The 19315-nt window shown below is 28.8% G+C and overlaps 2 protein-coding genes across 4 annotated transcripts; both read left to right on the top strand.

The window, feature by feature from the left end:
- Positions 1–495: 495 nt before the first annotated feature.
- Positions 496–6002, top strand: LOC145202463 (inositol hexakisphosphate kinase 1-like). 2 transcript variants are annotated; one of them, XM_090082549.1, is made up of 8 exons: positions 496–904; positions 1840–1871; positions 2136–2376; positions 2452–2587; positions 2692–2729; positions 4585–4650; positions 4837–5012; positions 5132–6002. In XM_090082549.1, exons 3-8 carry the CDS (start codon positions 2151–2153, stop codon positions 5543–5545), a joined length of 1056 nt encoding a protein of 351 aa, XP_089938675.1. In that variant the 5' UTR covers positions 496–904; positions 1840–1871; positions 2136–2150; the 3' UTR covers positions 5546–6002. The 2 variants fall into 2 exon arrangements, with proteins under 2 accessions (XP_089938675.1, XP_089938674.1); XM_090082548.1 differs by lacking the exon at positions 496–904 and having other exon boundaries at positions 1372–1871.
- Positions 6003–10393: 4391 nt separating this feature from the next.
- Positions 10394–17540, top strand: LOC145180313 (biotin--protein ligase-like). Of its 2 annotated transcripts, none has more exons than XM_090081262.1 (5): positions 10394–10588; positions 14872–15200; positions 15278–15483; positions 15599–16407; positions 16590–17540. In XM_090081262.1, the coding sequence occupies exons 1-5, from the start codon at positions 10479–10481 to the stop codon at positions 16753–16755; spliced, it is 1620 nt and encodes a 539-aa protein (XP_089937388.1). In that variant the 5' UTR covers positions 10394–10478; the 3' UTR covers positions 16756–17540. The 2 variants fall into 2 exon arrangements, with proteins under 2 accessions (XP_089937388.1, XP_089937389.1); XM_090081263.1 differs by having other exon boundaries at positions 10423–10588; positions 14889–15200.
- Positions 17541–19315: the final 1775 nt, after the last annotated feature.

Raw genomic sequence — 19315 nt, 5'->3', positions numbered from 1 at the left:
GATTTAAATTCATGTTCTAAACACGTGGTAAGTTAAAAATGGTTAGTTAGACTGTGAATTTGAAAAACTATTCAGATGATAATTGATATGAAATGTAGTACTTTACATTTTACACAGAAAAAAGAAAAAGTGATTGGTAAAGATTTTTTAATTAAAAAATTTTACCAAACGGGTTGAAACTTGTGTAATTTATAACTGACACAATTGAAGAATAAAAATGTGTTCTTTATAAGAACACGTTTGGTATGGGCTCAAATGTGCATATAAGAACTTCTTATACGCACATTTGAGCCCATACCTTTTCGTTAGCAATTGTTAATGTTAGACATTTTGCTTCAAGTTCGTATTTGAATGAAGGCATCATAGTAACAATAATGTTAACTAAAAAATGTAGTAAGGAAAAAAGATAATCCGCTGAAAAATGAAGGTGATTTTATTATTTCTTTTTTTTTTCTTTTTTTTTTTGAAGTAACATCTAGAGCGTCTTATCATTCAATTCATGCAAACCGTCCTGTTGAATGGTTGATATGGGATTAAGAAGCCATTTTATCTAAGTAGATTTACATGTCATGAATGGGAACACCTTCGATATTCTTTATTGGAGTAACGTCATTAAAGTTAAGTTATTTGTCTGAAACTTTCAACCTAAATACTGATTAACCTTTATATAGAGATATTAAATGAAGCTTCTTTTAAAATATCTGAATCTTTTTAAGATGGCGTCTAATAAACTTTTGTTTTCAATAGCATTATTTTTACTACTTACTACACGCTTAAAAACACGCATTGAAAAGAAGTTGTGGATAAACAGAAGCAAAGTAATTTTAACCAAAGCACTTGTTTAAATAGTAAAACGCGGTTGACCACAATTTGAATGGTTTAAATTTTAGCACCTGCCTTTGACGTAGGTTAAATTAATATGATTTTGATGAGATAATAAATATAAAATTCTGGTTGTTTTTACTATGTTCGTAAATAATCAATAACAAGAAATTTCGTTCTTTAATAATTAATAGTTTTCTCAAATGTTAAAAGAACTCAAAAAAAAAAAATAGAAATAAAAAAACCGACATCTTTACATCAAACAGAAATATCAGGCGATCTTTCGAAAGTGCAGAATCACAAGTTTAATATCATTTTCTTACATATCTAGATATTGAAGTTGTATATAACTTATTGCTAGTACCTAAATATATACCGATTGTAAATTGTGCAAATATATACAAAATTATTTTCACCTAATGCAGTATTTTCTTTTGTGTTCCAAGCAAGCATGATTATTTAATATATATTTAATATTCCATTAAATAATAATAGTTTAGATAATTAAGTACTAGAGGCCGAAATAAATGCTCTTCATATAATCTACATCATAACTTTGCTTTTAGGATACTTCTTCAGTTTTTTTTATGTAAGTGAAAGTGTAAATGTAAATATCAGGTAAATGTGTTAAAATGTAATTTTTAAAAAATGTTGCCCTATCTAACAATAAACAATATTGAGCACTTTGTATTTTAATATATAACATCTTGAAAATAAATGTCATGGTATGATATGGCTGATGATTGTAACTGGGCATGAAATTATACGTAAATACACATATATACATGCATACATACATACATACATACATACATACATACATACATACATACATACATACATACATACATACATACATGTTTATTTTTGTGATTTCCTTTAATGTATATCTAGTATTTATAATTTTATGTATATTACAAGACTGTTTTGTTGAAATGAAAATAAAAAAAAAAAAATTTAAAGTAGTACTTAACCTGTCATATATTGTTTTATTCCCATTACTTTTTTGTACTTTAGGTACAGTATCTTCAACTTGTACCTAATTTAAGGCAAGTTTTAAAAAATGTTAAAGTTTCTTTTTTTTTCAGAAACATTTTTTTTTATAAAAAACAGTTTGGAACAAAAATTACTTTTGGTTGCCTCCGAGGTGCTTTGTGTTTAAGCAATATAAGTTATCATTAAAACATTGTTTTACCAATATAAACACCCAAAAGGGTCAACAAAATTTTTTATTATGATTATTATTATTATTATTTTTGTTGTTGTTGTTATTATTGTTGTTGTTGTTGTTATTGTTGTTATTCTTGAAATAGAAATATTAGTAGCAAATGGTTAGAAAGGTTATGGATTCTGATGGCTCTGTGGATCTCTGTGATGAGGTCTCTCATGAATACCAAATTGTTGAACTAGCTCCTTACCCTTTTCAAGTTGGTGGGCACAATTGCATTTTGGTTTATGATGATAAGACAATTTGTAAGCCATTAATTGACCAAGAATACCAAGTATATACTCATTTTCCTAAAGAACTTGATACTTTTGTTCCACATCATAGAGGTAACTTATTTTTTGTGTGAAATTTTTTTTGTACTTATTGGTTTAAGATTTTTAAATGTATTTTTTTTGGTACAGGTGTAGTAAAAGTTCATTTTGAGAAAGCTGATGGTGATATAATGGCGTTTGCTTTACCTGACAATTGCTCATCCACAGATGGTAAACAAATACTAAAAGATTACCTTCTTGCTCGCAAAACTAAATTAAAAAGAAGGTAGAATTTCTTTACTATTTATAATTTAAATAAGACAAAAGTAAATATTAAACTGTCATTATTTTTATTACTTCTGTTTATGTAATATTATAATTATTATCCAGATCTTGTGAAAGTAATTCATCAGCTCTTGACTATGAAGGTATTTATGTATTTTTGATTTCACTTTTTATTAAATTCATTCTTGGTTACTTTGATTTTCTTTTAACTCTGCAACCATCAATTCTAGGTCTCTATGGCAAGACATATTCTATATATTATTATTTGCTTAATTCAGTGCTAAAGTTGTATAAATATCTTGAATGTTTTTAAAAAGCTTTATGAATCTTAAAGATTTTTCTGATAATTTGGTATAGAAGTTTACAGCAATCTAGAATGCTTTTTATATCTTAAAAAGTTCCTAACATTTTAAGAAATGTAGGGGGAGAGAAAAATTGGTCCCATCCTCCTCTCCCTTCCCCTCCCATATCAAATGGTTTCTATGGGCTTGGGAAGTGAAGTTATATGAAATGTGATCACTTAAATTTATTGAAATGATTTAAATTAATAGTATTTTTAATAATAATAATAATAATAATAATAATAATAATAATAATAATAATAATAATAATAATAATAATAATAATAATAATAACAATGATAATAATGATAATAATAATAATAACAATAATAATAACAATAGTAATAGCAACACTGGTTGCCAGTTTAAAGTAATCAATTCTGGTCTGGTTGCCAGTTTAAATTAATTAATTTTTCAACTTGTCAACAGAAGAAATTGGTAAGTTAAATATAATTTATAAAATTTATTAATTTTATGCATTGATTTTTTGAATTATTATTCATTACTTTTTATGCATAATTTATATATTTTTTTAAATTAGCAAGTTAACATTAAAACATGTTTGTAATATTCATTTTATACAAGTTAATTGCTCTTAATTTGGTCTTGTGCAGGTTTTTTGATCTTACAGTTGCATAAATTGAGTCCTATGATACTTTAAATAAGTTTTGAAGTTTTGGAGAGCTCAAGAATAAATCTAATTTCTTACAGCTAAAAACAAAATATTTAGATTCCTTGAATACTTTGTAGAATAAATAATGTTCTATGCTCTCCTAGACAGATATGTTCCTGTTGACAACCTTGGAAATTATGGTCCTAGAGTTGATTAATTTGTTAAATAAGGTTTAATAACTCAATTGTTTTATTTGATGGTTCAACAGCATTTACTTGCTAATTTAAAGTTGTTATGCTAGTTGGAGTTTCAATTTATATTATTAGTATAATTTGAATGTATATCATATCTCAATAACTTAAAGCTTCAAGACACCAAAGTAATATAGCCAATATAAAGAAAAAGTACCCTATATACTCGCGTGTAAGTCAAGAAATTTTGGACGAAATATTTACTCTAAAATAGCAATTCAACTTATTTGCGGGTCAGGAAAAAAACAAATTTATTCCTATAAATTTTTTTTCGTATTTCTTATTTTTTGATTAAAAAATGTTTATTGAATTGCTGTTTTAGAGTAAACATTTCGTCCAAAATTTCTCGACTTATACGCGAGTATATATGGTATATGTTGTCAATCAAATTAACAGTAATATTCTATTCAACAATATACTAGTTAATCTGTTGTCCAAAAACTAAAAATATTTTTCAAATCAGCTTGAAGTTAGTTCAAGAATCTTATTTTTGGTATTTTTGCTGAGAAAGAACATAAAAGTTATCCAGAATCTTTAGTGAATTAACATTATACATCGGAGAATGCTTTTTGTGTAGACAGTTTTTTATTACAAATCAGTTCTCAATTTTATTTACTTTTATTAGAAATTATTAAAACCAAAAAGGATTCTAATATTTATTTCATATTTGAAGTGTTACAAATAAGGATTTCAAGTATCAAACATTTACAGTAATTAAACATATCATGTATTTACTGTTTGGTGTTATATTTTGTAGATATTTTGTGTTTATTATTTTTTCTTTCTTTTACAGCAAATTCTGTTTCAAAAAATTGTATTATGCGTAGATGGGAGGATGCTAAATTTAAAAATTTAGATAGTATCTTTTCCACTTGTTTGTATTGCAAATGATTCCATTTCAATGTTACTATCTTTTATAGTAGATTGTGTATACAGCCTTTTTCCTGTTTGTGCATCACCTGTTTCCTTTCATATGGAACTAGTTTTACGTTTTAGTTACTTTTATAGACTTAGGGAAAAAGTCCTCCTTCTTTAACTAATACAGAATTTATTTTGCTTGAGGATATAACTCATTCCTTTAAGCGACCTTGTGTTCTGGACTTAAAAATGGGTACCCGCTGCTTTGGAGATTACAGTTCCCCAACTAAATGTGAGCGTAAAAAAAAGCGATCAGAGGAGTCCACCTCTGCAACACTTGGTGTGAGACTCTGTGGAATGATGGTAAGAATGCATGTTTTTTAATTATTTTGGTTTGATAAAATAATTTTTGGCTGAAATGCATGTTCCCATTTTGTTTTTATCTTTTTTCATTTTACATTAAACAAATTTTACTTTTTTAGGTATATAATTCTGAAAATGGTGTTTACTCATTTACTGATAAGTATGAAGGAAGGCGCTTTAACAATCAAGAATTTTGTTCTTCTGTCAAAAATTTTTTTCATGATGGTTTGAAGTATCGAACTGAACTATTTATACCTCTTAACACTAAGTTAAAAATTCTGTTAGAACAGTTTGAAAAGATTGAATGCTACAGGTTTTACTGTAGTTCATTGCTACTCTTGTATGATGGGGATACAATAGATCATTATGAAAATGCTCCTCAAATTGAAGTGAAGATGATTGATTTTGCTCAAACTCGAGTAAAAGAGGAACCAAGCAATCATCATGTAGGTCCAGATAGAGGCTATATTCTAGGTATAAAAACATTGATTAGAATTACAGATGAGCTGATTCAGCAGTTTCATGTACATTAGTAGAAAAACTTTCACTTTGTGCCTATTTATTTTTGTATTCAATGAAATCTTCAGCAATCTAGTTATTTTCTAATTGCGCAATTATCTTTCAACCATGTTTATACTTTACAGTTTCTACAAATTATGTTGAGGGTGATTTTTTTTTCTACTTTTTAACGGATATTATTTTTAAAATTGTTATAAATATTTTGTGTAGAATATATTTTTTCTTTAAATTTTTTTATTTTCAAACTCTGATGTGAAGATTTTGCCCGTTAAGGCAGCTTGCATCTTGCCAGTGTAGATAAGTTATGAAAAGGTTAATATATTATAGCCTAATGTGTATTATAGTTTAAATTGCGGTGTATATTGTATTTATGTTAAGATTTATTTGGGTTGTTTGTCACTATTTTGTTGCTATAGTTACTTTTGACAAAGTTTGTCGTTGACATTTGCATAATAAATTTGAATTGAAAAAGTGATTTTTTAATTAAATTTTTGCGTGTACTATTTTGAATATAAAATGAATATATCTGCCATTAAAACTGTTCTAAAGTTTTTGGATTATAATAAAATTAAAATAAAACAGTGCTCGTTGCAAACTTTTTTTTTTTTTTTAATTGCTGCACCTACTTTTATCGCACTAAATAATGTAAAAATATCTTATTCAAGTTGCCCACCCTTCGCTTTCACACATACCTTTAAACGTATGTGACGGCCATTAAACGTATGTGACGACCATTAAACGTATTTGGCTTTTTTTCAAATTTATCTTCACACCCTAAATACAAAAAATATAATTCAGTAACTCTCTCATACAAACCATCACAGATGCTGGGTGATGACCTCTCTGAACTCTGTTAATGACTTGAGTCGCCTCTCGAGAGCCTTATGGATGCACCCGATCGTTTTGTTTATTAAAGTTTTTTTCAATGTTGAGAATTTACAGTATGCAAAAAAATAAATGGCACAGGCTTTTTTTTTTAAGTTTTTTTTTTTAACTTATCCGTTTTCTCATGTTTTTTTTTTAAACTTTAAAAGATGTAAATGTACATCAATTGTACTACTATTATGAAGATTTTTATATGCATTTGTGCATGAATTTACCAAAGGATTATTGTTTTTAAAAACATTAAAAGCACACAGGTGTTATATTGGAAGCAAAAAAATAAATGGCACAAAAACTTTATTTAGTATTTTTTTTTTTTTAATTTTTGTTGGAAAAAAAAAAGATTTTGGTAAGTTTAAGTCTAAAATTATATTTACATATGCAACACATATGATGCGTTCATATGTAACTTAAAAAATATATTTGTAACACACAAGTTTTGATTAATTGAATAAAATTGATTAATTTAAAGCAACATGCACATTGTAAAACGACATTGGACGATTTCTCATGAGAAACTTAGTTGCGGATTTGGTAAATAGTGGCAAGACCTACAGAGAAGTTAATAAACAGACTGGAACCCCTTTTTAAACTGTCGGCAACATTTTAAAGAAGCATAGTTTTAATGGGACTACAACTGTTATATCAGGAAGAGGCCGTAAAAGAAAAACATCTGCTGCTATTGATAGAAACATTATTTTACAAGTGAAGAAAAACAGATTTGAAGCTGCTCAAAAGATTGCAGACAAACTATTCGAAATAGAATTAGACAGTAAGGATTTCATGGTAGAGTATGTCGCAAAAAACCCTTTTTGACTCTAAGACATATGAAACAAAGATTATTTTTTGCAAAAAAGTATGCAGACAAGACTATCGAGTAATCGAATACTGGAAGAAAGTAATTTAGAGTGATGAATCCAAATTTAACCTGATCTCTTCGGATGGACAGCAAAAAGTCTGGCGAAAACAAGGTGAGGCATACAAATTGAGTTGCATGAGAGGAACAGTAAAACACGGTGGTGGAAATGTCATGGTGTGGGGATCAATGGCTTGGCGAGGAGCTGGCAAATTGACTTTCATTGAGTCAACTATGAACGCCAGTTCATATATAGACGTTTTAAAGCAAAATTGAAACCCTCTGCTCGTAAATTTAGATTTGGAAACAACTTCGTCTTTCAATAGGACAATGACCCAAAACATACTGCCATAGCAACAAAGGAATTTTTTCGAAAAAATAGTTTTAATGTGATGGAATGGCGTGCCCAGTCCCCCGACCTTAATCCGATTAAGCATTTGTGGTACATTCTAAAAACGGAAAATTGGAGATCGAGCTTACAGAAGACAAAATTATCTAAAAGCAGCAATAGTCGAAGCATGGGAGAAAATCACTCCAGAAGAAACCAAATCTCTTGTGAAATGCCTCGATGCCTCGACGTCGGCAAGCAGTTATTCTGGCAAAGGGTGGCCCTACTAGATATTGATATAATAAATTTTTTGTCTAAATACTAACTTTTTTGTCTAATTTTTTAATTTTTCTTATGTGTCCCATTATTTTTTTTGCAAGAAAATATTTGATCAATATAGGTACAGTTGATTTTTATTTGTCATATGAACTTATATTTGACAATTTTTGAATAGGATGTTTTTAATATAATGCTATTTTCAAATAATTCATAGTTTTTTCCCTTAAAAACAAAAATCAACTACCGTTTTTTAATCATTTTATACAAATTTTTTCAAAAAAAAAAGTTTGTGCCATTTTTTTTTTTGCTTAATGTATATTAATCCGAAAAATGATTTTTGCGATCCAAACTGTCTGCGTGCAATTGTATCAGTTGTTTAGCTGTGGTCTTTCTAATGCCCCTTAAAAACGGAGTAAGCAATTATCCAGCTCTACTTAGGTAAACCCTGTCTTAAGGTTTAATTTTTCAATGTGACCCTTATTCCATGTCGAATTACTCTTTTTTTTTTTTTTTGCGATTATGGAGAGAATCGCTAATATTTCTTCTAACGGTTTTGATCACTTCAGTTCGCACAGTTCGTGGGCGATCTTTTATTTACCCTTGAAATAGTTAATAGTGCAATGCACAAACTGGTGATTAATACTAATAGATTGTAAAACATCAAAAATGTGTTCTGGAATCTTTACAACTTTATGCAATGCAATTTTCTTGAACTTCCCACTCCATGCTTACTGCTCCAGGTTCAGCGGCTTAAAGAGTGTATCAATAAAATATAGGAGTGGAGATTACCCAATCAAAAATTCGAATTGTTTGGATATCATGATTCACCAAACTTGTGTAATATTATTGACGAAGGGACTAGGTTCTATTTAGAGTTAGTTTGCTACAGTAAGGGCGTAGTCAATGTAGTCAAATAAGGAAAACTTTCGCTTCTTATTTCGATTATCTGGAGTTCAACAAAAATACTTTCTTCAAACTTAGCTAAAATGATATTTGGAAACATGGAAACTAAGTACTGAAATTCTTTTGCGTTGATTTCAGACATTTTTTTCAATAATTTTTTGATAAGACCGATGTTGATGTGCAAAGCTGCATCACTAACTGATCAAGTTTAACTTTGGGTATTCCGAGATTCATAGATTACCCTTAAAGGGCATTCACGAGTTGCACCGACACGGCTATCACAAAGACAGCAACAGAAGCAGCACTTTATAAATCTGTCTTGCACACCCCGACAAACTAATGACATTAAGATATCCACAAATTTACCATTGGTAAGTTTCATACTTTTTTGGCTTACAATCTAGTTGATTAGAAAGAAAGAGCGGCTTTTCTAGAAAAAATTCTGAGTACTCTACAGTATTTTTCATGCATAATAAGTGCCCCTAATCTACAGACCTCAGTTTCTTTGATTTTTCAATTAAAATTTTTCAAAACCAATATCCCGGAATTTGTTTGTTTGGCGACTCAAGATAAAAAAAGAATTTCGGGCTCATTAATTTTTACTGGAGGCTGGTAACGCCTAATGAGTTTACTCACTACTTGCAAACTGCAAGGTGGTCTAGATTGTCAAATTTTTATGCCGAAGAAACTGGTGGTATCTATATTTTGAGTTTACTAAACTTTGAGGTATAAACAAGTTCAACAGGTTGTACTCAAAAACGAAGAAGAATATATTTAATTCTTTTTATAGACTAAAATCAATGGCCATTTTTCCTTGATAACTATGCATAACTCTCCATCAATGGAGATTAATTTAATATAAAAAGGTTGCTTCGGGTATCGATACTTATAATGCTTTGTAAATACCGTATACACTCATGTATTAACCGCAGGTAAAAATTAATATTTTAACATATTTTAAAGGATATTTTATAAAAATTTTAAAATATTTTCACGGTAAAGTTAAAATTTTATAAGCATTTTAATTTTCTGGTTCTTGCATTAACCGCAACCAAAACTTTTACCTCATTTTTTGGGTAAAAAAAAGAGCGGTTTATGCATGAGTAAATACTGTATCTGTATAATTCCCGAAACCAATATCATTAGATTAAGGGGCTGTTTATATGAAAAGCGGGCTAGCTCGTTTGCATGGCTTGCCCGTTTACCGATATCTCGACGTCGTCCTTATTTCAACTTAATTTTATTTTATTTTAGCCCGGCAAGTGAGATCTCACTGTTTTTTGCCGAGATCTCGGCAAATAGGTTAGCCTTTGTCCATGTAAACAGCACCTAAGTAAACGCGAGTTGTTTTTTTTTTTCTCATTTCCAATATTGGTTTTCCGGGTACCGAAAGGATTAGTAAGGGACAGAGTTGGGAACAAGAGAATTCCCGCTCAATAACCTAGATTTTAATTGTTCTTTCAACTTTGAATACTTGTGTAATACAATATATGTATGCGTGCGTGTATGTTTATGTCTGTGTGTCTGTGTTTTTAATAATGTGTGTATTTAATATTATATAAGTCTTTAAACATATATAATAATGAATATGTATTTGTAGAACTGGATAATTGCTTACTATTGACTGTGTATTTAATATTATATGTCTTTAGACCTAAAATAATGAATACACACATATATAGATTTTTTGTAAAATAGCATGTCTCAGGCAACTCTATATATGATGGTCTATCTTACCCGTGTTATCTCCAGGATATACAACAGTATTCCAAAGATGTTACCAAACTATCTCAATAAACCAGTATGCAAGTAAGTATAGTCTATGTTAAATTTGTTTTCAAATAAAAATAAATTTAAATTGAATTGCAGGTATAAGTGTAATTGTTATAAAAATATTCATGCTATAAAAAGTTTTATATAACCATTTTTATTAATTTATTCATGCAACAGACAGATTTTAGGGGTGTAAATTCATCAGTATTAATATATTTCATTTTGTTACATTCATGTTACAAAAACACAAGTCATTGCAAATAATGATTTACTAATAAAACATTGACCTAAAGAAAGTTCAAAAATAACATTAGAAATAATTAATAACATAATACAAATAGAATTTCACAAAATTTATAAAGTAACACCCATAGAACAGGCTTTTAAAAGAGATAAAGTATAGGTTAGATAAATATTATAATATATTCACATATGTACATGTACATACACATATATACAAATAAAATTATAAGATGTACATATACCTAGAAAAAAGTTAAAAAGGTTAAAAAATGAAGTTAAGCATATTTAGGTGGAAGTGATAAAGTGACTTTAAGAACAGATTCTTAGAGCTAAGAATAAAATCCATTTTAGGGTGTTTGGGAAGGTATACTGGTATATAATGGAATTGTCTGTTTTAGTGGGATAGTTAAGTTGTTATTAGTGACTGATCTTAGGTTGTTCCCATATGTGGTCCTATTCTAAAAGTAGTTATGGAAAATGATTAGTAGAAGACCATGCTGTTGATCCCAGAAAAACTCAGGCAAATTAAGTTCATTACAAACACATGGTTGCAAAAAAAAATTAACTTATTTTGAGTTAAAAAACAACTAAACTAAACAACCTGTGACTAACTAAACAACCTGTGACTAACTAAAAAGCTTGTTTTGTGATAATTGTAGATTATAAAGCATATTATTAAAAATTGAAATTAATCATATGAAGTTGGTACATTTCTGCTTCTTTTGCCATGAATTGTGTTTTAGAGTTAAGCAACTTTGCTTTATGTAATTTTTGATAAAAGTATGTTAAAATGGAAAAATGCTATAATAAATTTGAATAATTATTGAATTACTTCTTAAAAAGCTGCTTTAAAAAAAAACAAAAAACACTGCAATGTCCTCTAGTTAAAGTTCTCCACACAAATTTTTAAGTTTATCAGCCAATGAAGTGCTAAACGATTTCATCAAATAATTATTTCTCCTGTTTTTCCTCTTAAAATAACAAATGTTTTTCTCAATTCCAATTTTTTGACTTTGATTTCCAGGCCCATATTTATCAACATATTTAAAAAACATTTTCATTCTTAAGCACTATCATGTAAATTCTGATATTGCTCTTTAAAAAATCAGTTAAGTTTTTTTAATGTGTTCTCAAAAATTGTTCATTAGTTACATTAGTTGCATTTGTTCATTAGTTACATTAGTTATAGTTTAAGACTCATGAAAGTAAAACAAAACAAAAGCTACAAGGTTTTGTTATGCATTTTTATTTGAAGTCAAAGTAACATTCTGTCCCTAAATGTTGTATCTATATATATTACTTTCCCCATATAAGGGGTATTTGAGATAGCAGATAGTGACATGAAATTGACATTTCTTTAGATCCATGCATAAAATGAGCTCCAGAAGTTCCTTGACATTTCCCCATTTCTAAAATTAAAGTTTTTTAAGGGAAAATTAAAAAATTTAACTAAATTTTCTTTACTTATATCTTTAATAATTATCCAAGATAATTTTAGACGTATGATAGAATCTTGGTAAATTTTTATGACTCACTTTATCACTGATAATATTCCAATTGTGCTTCAATTTTTAAAGCAATAGATTCAAAGAAGCTTTTATTTTAATAGTTATTAATATTTTTTGAAAAAGTAGTTTCATTTTGTTTTTTATTTCATCAAAATTGGCATGGCTTTTTAATGATTTTGATGAAAAGCACAGGGTTATAGTTAGAGAAATAAGTATTATTGTAAACAAAACTTTAATGAGCTAATTTTTTTTAATGAAAACTTTTATGATTATTCTAAAAGCAGATTCAATCAAGGTTTCAGATAAAATGATATTGGCTAACTTTATGTACTCAAATCTTAACTATTCCTTAAGGTGTGTAAAAAATCTTGACAAAAGTTTTCAGAGTAATAATTAGAAAAAGATTTTTAAGCAATAATTCAAGGTATTTTATTATCAAATAATGAGTAACCATTAATGATCCAGTGATATTTTTTAAAGGCATTTGATTTATCATTGATATCATCAAAAATGGGAGTTAAAGCTAAGGAATAATTGCAAGCTCGGCAGAACTTAGTTATTGGCTTGTTCAAACAAAGTAAAACATTGAGATTAATACAAGAAGTGACTGGAATGACATTAGGAACCATCAGTAGCTTGATTAAAAGTACAAAATTCTTGGATATGTTAAAAATCAACCAAGATCAGGAGCTAAGGGCAAAATGACATGCAGAATTGCTTGACAAGTTATCAAAATGGTGCAGGAAAGTTCATTTTTATCAGTATCAAAAATACCAAACTATCTTGAAAAAGAACTTGGAATTCAGGTGACTCCTTCAATTGAAAGAGAGTGGATTTAAAGCAAGAGTTCCATGCAAGAAACCAAGAAACCATTGCTTTTAAAAACCCATCAAGAGCAAAGACTTGCATTTGCTAAAAAATATATAAACATACTGTTATCGTTCTGGAAGAAAGTTTTGTGGAGTGATGAGTTAAAATTTAATCTTGTGAAGTCTGATAAAGCTCAAAATGTTTCGAGAAAAGATGCATTTGAGGAACACTGAAGTTTGGTGGAGGCAATCTTATGGTGAGGGGATCAATGACTTGGAATGAAATGGAAAGCTAGAGTCAATTCTTGGACTCTGAGGTTTATGTCAATATTCAATATTTTTTACAATAATAGTATTCTGGCCTCAAATCAAAAACTGCAAATCTAAAAACATTTTGCCTTCAAAAAAGACAATTACCCCAAGCATATGCCCAAGAAAGAGTTTTTTTATCCAGAACTAGATTAAGTTACTTGAATAACTGGCTTAAATTCCAGATCTCAATTCAATTGAACACCTATAGGCTAATCTGGATCAAAAAGCTGGTGCACAATGTCTCAAAAATGGAGAAGAGCTGAAGATCTTCTTCCAAGTAACTTGGTCTTAAATTGATCCAGATACAACCAAGAAGATAGTTGAATAAATGCAAAATTGACTTGCAGAACTCATCAAAGCCAATGGTGCCCTAACTTGATTTTAAAAAGTCACAAAATTAATTACTTGGAGAAAATTTTCATCTCAAAAACTTTGTTCAGATACCTATTTAATGTTGAAAACTTGTTATGTTTGAATGTTTTGTTAAGTTTTGAGCAAAGAAAATTTATTAACAAAACTTTTCTTTGCTCAAAACTTAATGAAATTCAAATCTTTAGCTGTGTGTAGTATTCTAATAAATTTATCAGGTAATGTCACATTATAAATGAGGAACTTTCAACAATAGGCAGAATAGTATCCATGGAATTAATACAATAATTTAAAAGATGTTCCATGGAATCCCAAACTATTCTTGTTGCAAGAAGGTTGTAACCAGATACCAAAATAGTTTTTTGCAATAAAAATATTTGAATTTTTATGTTTTCCAGGTATAAAATGAAAATTACCTATGGCAACTAATTCACTGAATGTTTTTAGTACGTTCCCACAGTTGGAAACTTCTGTTTTGTCTGTTAGACAAATATATTCTCTATCATGTTTAATAGTGCAATTTTAGTTTCTTAAAACTATATAGACTAACCTGTCGTCCTGATTATTGGTTGTTCAAAAATGCTATAAGGTAGATATAAAAAAGTCTAGAGTAGCTTTCCAGGATTTATCTCTCAGACCCAATTTATGTCACTTTACTAACAGTTATACATAGGTTTATTATCAGAATTCCAGTGAAAAAAAATGAAATAGTTTATTTTAGTACAAAGCACTTGGGGTGTACTTAACTTTTACAAACAGTTTAAGTAATTGGTAGAAGCACTTCCAGTCACTAATAAGAGTACGTCAAGAAATATGGAACCAAATTATAATTTTCTTTTAATGTTACTACTTTTTGACAATTTGTAATAAAAGAAAAGATATAAACGTAAAAGGAAAAAAAAAAAAAAAAAATAGAAAAAAGACCTCAACAGGCTTCAACAACCCTAATAGCAAACTGTGTGTGCATGCTTGCGTGTGTGTGTGTGGATGTAGATACAGATATATTAATAAAATTTTTTTTTTTTTTTTCTTTTATTTTTTACTATTATTATTTATGTGTGTACTTTATTATCTCCAGATCTTCTTTCAATACAGCTATAAAGAAGCCACCCAATATATTAATAAGGACTGATGATTGTGATGACTTCAATAGTATTCTCAAATTTGTTGTACCAATCTTGGAACCTGACATGTATACTATTTACAAATTAACTGAAGAAGATTTCAAAAAATCTCTTTGGATGGAGTCATGCATTATGTTACTTTTTCACAGAGAATGCATGTCTTCAACATGTGATTCAGTTCTAAAATTATTTTCACAATATGGACATGTGGTTATTTATTCTGAGAAGTCTCCCCAAAATATTTCAGTAAACGTTCTTCATGATTTAAAGAAGGCTACATCAGGTATTTTTTTAAAATTTTAAAATGAAAAAGTGCTTTAAATGTTAAAATTGCACAATTTAAAAATGTTTTAATTATAGGGAGCAGTTTATCCCAACTTGCAAACGATGATGTATCTGCAAATTTACACAATTTAAGTTCGCATATCACAGCTTATTCCAAACAATATATTGAAGATTTATTTCTTAAAATAAACATAAGAGTTTGTTCAAAAAAAGTTGTTTCTGATGTATCTGAAGATCGACACTTTCCAGCATATCTAATGCGTTCCAACCCTGAAACGCAAGTAATACGTTTTGCAATTATGTATCTGAATGTTTTGTTTAAATTCAAATTAGTTTAGAGTAAAAAATTCATTAAGAATATTCCTTATACATAAATGAGATTTCTAACATTTGCAGGTAAGCGATCTATTTGAAGTGTCAACTGACATAAACGGAGAATATATTGATACAAGTAGCTTAAGAATATGTTTTAGAGAACATCTGAACACATCAAGGATCTCAAAAGAAGATTTTAACATATATACCAAAACTACTGAAGGTGTTGGATTTAATTGGGGACTTTATAAAAAACTTTTGAAATCAAATCGTTATGGTAGAAATATTATTTACGCTGATGTTGTTGGATCAACACAAACTTTTCTTACAAGGTTAAATGTAAAAACTATAAAGTATGATGGATTAGTTCTGACAGCTCGTCAACAAACGTCAGGTAGAGGACGACACGGAAACCAATGGTTGTCTCCTATTGGTTGCATGATGTTCTCAATCAGCTTTAACATAAATTTGAATAGCAAACTAGGTCAGAACCTTCCGTTTGTTCAACATATTGCTGTGATAGCGTTTGTGAAATCTATTCGTGATCGCTCTGGGTACGAAAATCTCGATATAAATATAAAGTGGCCGAATGACATTTATATACGAAAGCTCGTTAAAATAGGTGGTGTTGTTACGAGCAGTACTTTATTTAATAACAACTTTAAAATCACTTTGGGAATGGGTGTTAATATAGATAATGAAAAACCTACAGAATGTTTAAATAGTTACTTACAAGAATATTGTGCAGAAAATAGCGTTTTTTTACCGAAGCTTTGTGTGGAAGACGTTTTAGCTGGAACACTAAGTACAATGGAGTTGTTAGTGGATATGTTTCAGTCTAAAGGTGTTGATCCTTTAAAAGAATTGTATTACCATTATTGGATACACAGGTAATCAAAGTTTGCTAAATCTTTAATTTATATGACTAAGAAAATTAACAAATAAAAAAAAAAAAAATTACTTATGTAACGGTTAAAGTCTTTTGGGGACACTGAGTTGAAATTCTTTCAGTTTTCGAAATAAGAGTCATGCAACGCTAATGAATCAAAACAGCTTTTTTTGTTATTTTTAGCAATGCTCTTGTTTCACTGGAATGTCAAAACCATGCTCATGCAAAGGTTATCGGCCTCGATGACTATGGATTTTTACGTGTACAATTAGAAACTGGTGAGTATGTATCATTACAGCCTGATGGCAACAGTTTTGACATGAGCAAAAATATGATCGTTTTAAAATAAAATCGTTAGGAGCCTAAAAAACGTACCTTTAAATTTTCCAGTATAACTGAATACATTGTTAATTATAAAGTGGACCTAACAAATAAAATAATATCAGTTATTAATTTAATGGTAAAGTCATTTGGCTCGACCCACATGAAATTTGATGCTCTTTCCGAACTTCTTAGTTATTAGATTTAGGCATTGAAGTTTGAGGTTTTATTTTCGGGTCATGTAAGAAAAATATTTTTTTCCGGAAATTTTTCAGAAAAACAATATAAAGAAGCTATTTCGACATATTACCAGAAAGTTCAAAGTCTAATTAATTTTAGTTTTTGATCAGTTTTCTTCCTTGATGAGCTTTAAATTAGAGTTAAAGCCGATCAAAAGCTAAACACAACTGAAAAATAGTATTTATGAGCATTTTACTTCTCTTCGCTTTTACGTTTCATATCAGAAGGGTATTGTTATATATCTCTGATTATCTTTAATAGTTTTGTCTCCCTTTTCTGGCTTTAAAATGAACCAAGTCAATATTTTTAGCTTTCGTTAGTATGTGTTTTGGTTTAAGCAATTAACATAAATCACCGTTGGTCGTTTATGTTAATAGCTTAGACCAAAGCACATGATATGAATTATGTAAATTTGTACCCATAATTTATTTTGACATTAACTTGGTGTATACGTGTGCAAAGTTTGATAGAAAATGGTTTCAACAGAACATTCGAGATAAATTTGTGATAATGCAAATGTTGTATACATTCTGAAGGCTGTTAATCATTTTAATGAAGAACTTAAAGATTTTAGGTTTTGTTTTTTTTTTTTTTTGAATGCTACAATTCCTATATTCCAAAAGACTATTTAAACTATTATATAAATATATTATTCTTTGGAATATAAGAATTGTAGCATTAACACAAAAATATAATTGATTTTTAACTCATCAGTTCAAATCTTCTTCCAACTTATACCAGCTGTTTATATTCATGAGGAAAAGTGAAAACCCAAAATTTTAGCTGGATATCTTGACAAGATTTGCACCTAGTAAATGTCGTGTCACTATGTCCAGGATTGACTAAAAACTTAACTGAGTATTTAATCAAACCTAATTATAATAACACCCAAATAAGGTTGAACAATAACGCAAGACCTAAAAGTGAGCTGTCACTTTTTGCACCAGAAATGAAAAGTCTGGGACCTCTAAGCTGTAAAAAAGTTTTTATGCTTATAAAAACGAATATCAATTCGTAAATAACTAGACCAAATGTTATTTGGAATTTGGTCTGGTTATTTATATTTACAATAACAATTAAAATTAAAAAGCTTATCAAAAGATCAACGCTTTAATCACTAGCCAAGTTTGAGGAACTTCTTACAAAAGTTTCTCGTGGTTGAATCCGAAGTGTTTAGGCTTTTTTAAAACCAGGTTGTTTCCTGCAAATACCTTCTAAAGATGAACTATGAATACAAAAGAATTTAAATGATTTCATTATTTGATCTACTGGAATCAAAAAATCATTTCTAACTGATTATTGAACTTCCTAAAGCAATACTGCATTTATGATTGTTACCTCCTACATTAATTGGATAAATTGATCATTCAGTCGCAAATAATAATCTTATCACTATAAATGTGGTCGCAGTTTTAATTCTTTAAAATCGTCAATCATTTTTATTCCCCTGTAAGTAAGTATTACAATAATGAATTTTTTTTCCTATTGATGTAAGTAAGAACAGTTGGATTACGCAAAAACTTTCTAAAAAACTTTCGCGGTTCGTTTCGCAAAAAAAAAAGATTCTCAAGACTACTCGATAGTCCGCATGATTTAGCGAGGTCATAGATTTATTGATAACTTGGCAATGTTGGTCGATAAGAAAGCTGACCATGCAATTACACATGCTTTAGAACTGCTCGGTGCTGATAAAAGAGGAAAATCTTCTCACCCTCACTTTTCTTCCGCAACCATTAGCGGCCGAATGTTCTGGCTTCCGCGTCGCAACTGACGGCGGCCGCTAAACTGGAGGCCAAGTTTTTGCCTCCCGTCGCCAGGAGAAATGAGGACAGCAAAACATATTATACATACATATAAAAAAAAGTAATTTTAATCTTTGTTTTTAAATCAGCAAGAAATATAAAAACTGAATTTATTGTAAATATTGAAAATTTAACATCAAAATTGCATTAATTGCAATATTTTAACTTAAAAAAGTATGATTTTATCAGTGTTTTTTTTTCTTCTAAAACTACCGAATAAATTAGAACTTTCATATTCATTCCGAAAGTTGAAAATTGAAAATTTCTGTACAATGCCGTAAGAATTTTTTCACAATTTTGACGAAAAAGTATATATTTTTTTAAATTCTTAAAAAATTCATCATACTTTAACATTCATTAAAAATTTAGGAAAACGTATTTGGATGTCGGCTTGAATTGAACTTTTTTTTAAAAAAATAGAATTGAAAATGTAAAATGCGTCTTAGTCGAACTAAATAATATACTATGGAAATATTTTTTCTTATTTCAATTTTTGTAATGGTAAAATCTTAATGATTAAAACTTTAAAAAAAAATTTTTTTTTCT

The sequence above is a fragment of the Hydra viridissima genome, unplaced genomic scaffold, assembly GCF_058129835.1.
Source record: "Hydra viridissima isolate aposymbiotic clone 2 unplaced genomic scaffold, HvirCarnegie_v1 scaffold_3, whole genome shotgun sequence".
NCBI lineage: Eukaryota > Metazoa > Cnidaria > Hydrozoa > Anthoathecata > Hydridae > Hydra > Hydra viridissima.
Note: the sequence above shows the minus strand (reverse complement) of the source record. Positions and strands in the feature narration are given on the sequence as shown.

Bases quoted from the DNA above. Each gene is read 5' to 3' on its own strand.
- LOC145202463 (XM_090082549.1), top strand. From the start codon at position 2,151: ATGGTTAGAAAGGTTATGGATTCTGATGGCTCTGTGGATCTCTGTGAT. The intron at 2,588-2,691 runs GTAGAATTTCTT...ATTATTATCCAG, and splicing joins AAAACTAAATTAAAAAGAAG to ATCTTGTGAAAGTAATTCAT. The intron at 2,730-4,584 runs GTATTTATGTAT...TTTCTTTTACAG, and splicing joins ATCAGCTCTTGACTATGAAG to CAAATTCTGTTTCAAAAAAT.
- LOC145180313 (XM_090081262.1), top strand. From the start codon at position 10,479: ATGTCTCAGGCAACTCTATATATGATGGTCTATCTTACCCGTGTTATC. The intron at 10,589-14,871 runs GTAAGTATAGTC...TATTATCTCCAG, and splicing joins CTCAATAAACCAGTATGCAA to ATCTTCTTTCAATACAGCTA. The intron at 15,201-15,277 runs GTATTTTTTTAA...TTTTAATTATAG, and splicing joins TTTAAAGAAGGCTACATCAG to GGAGCAGTTTATCCCAACTT.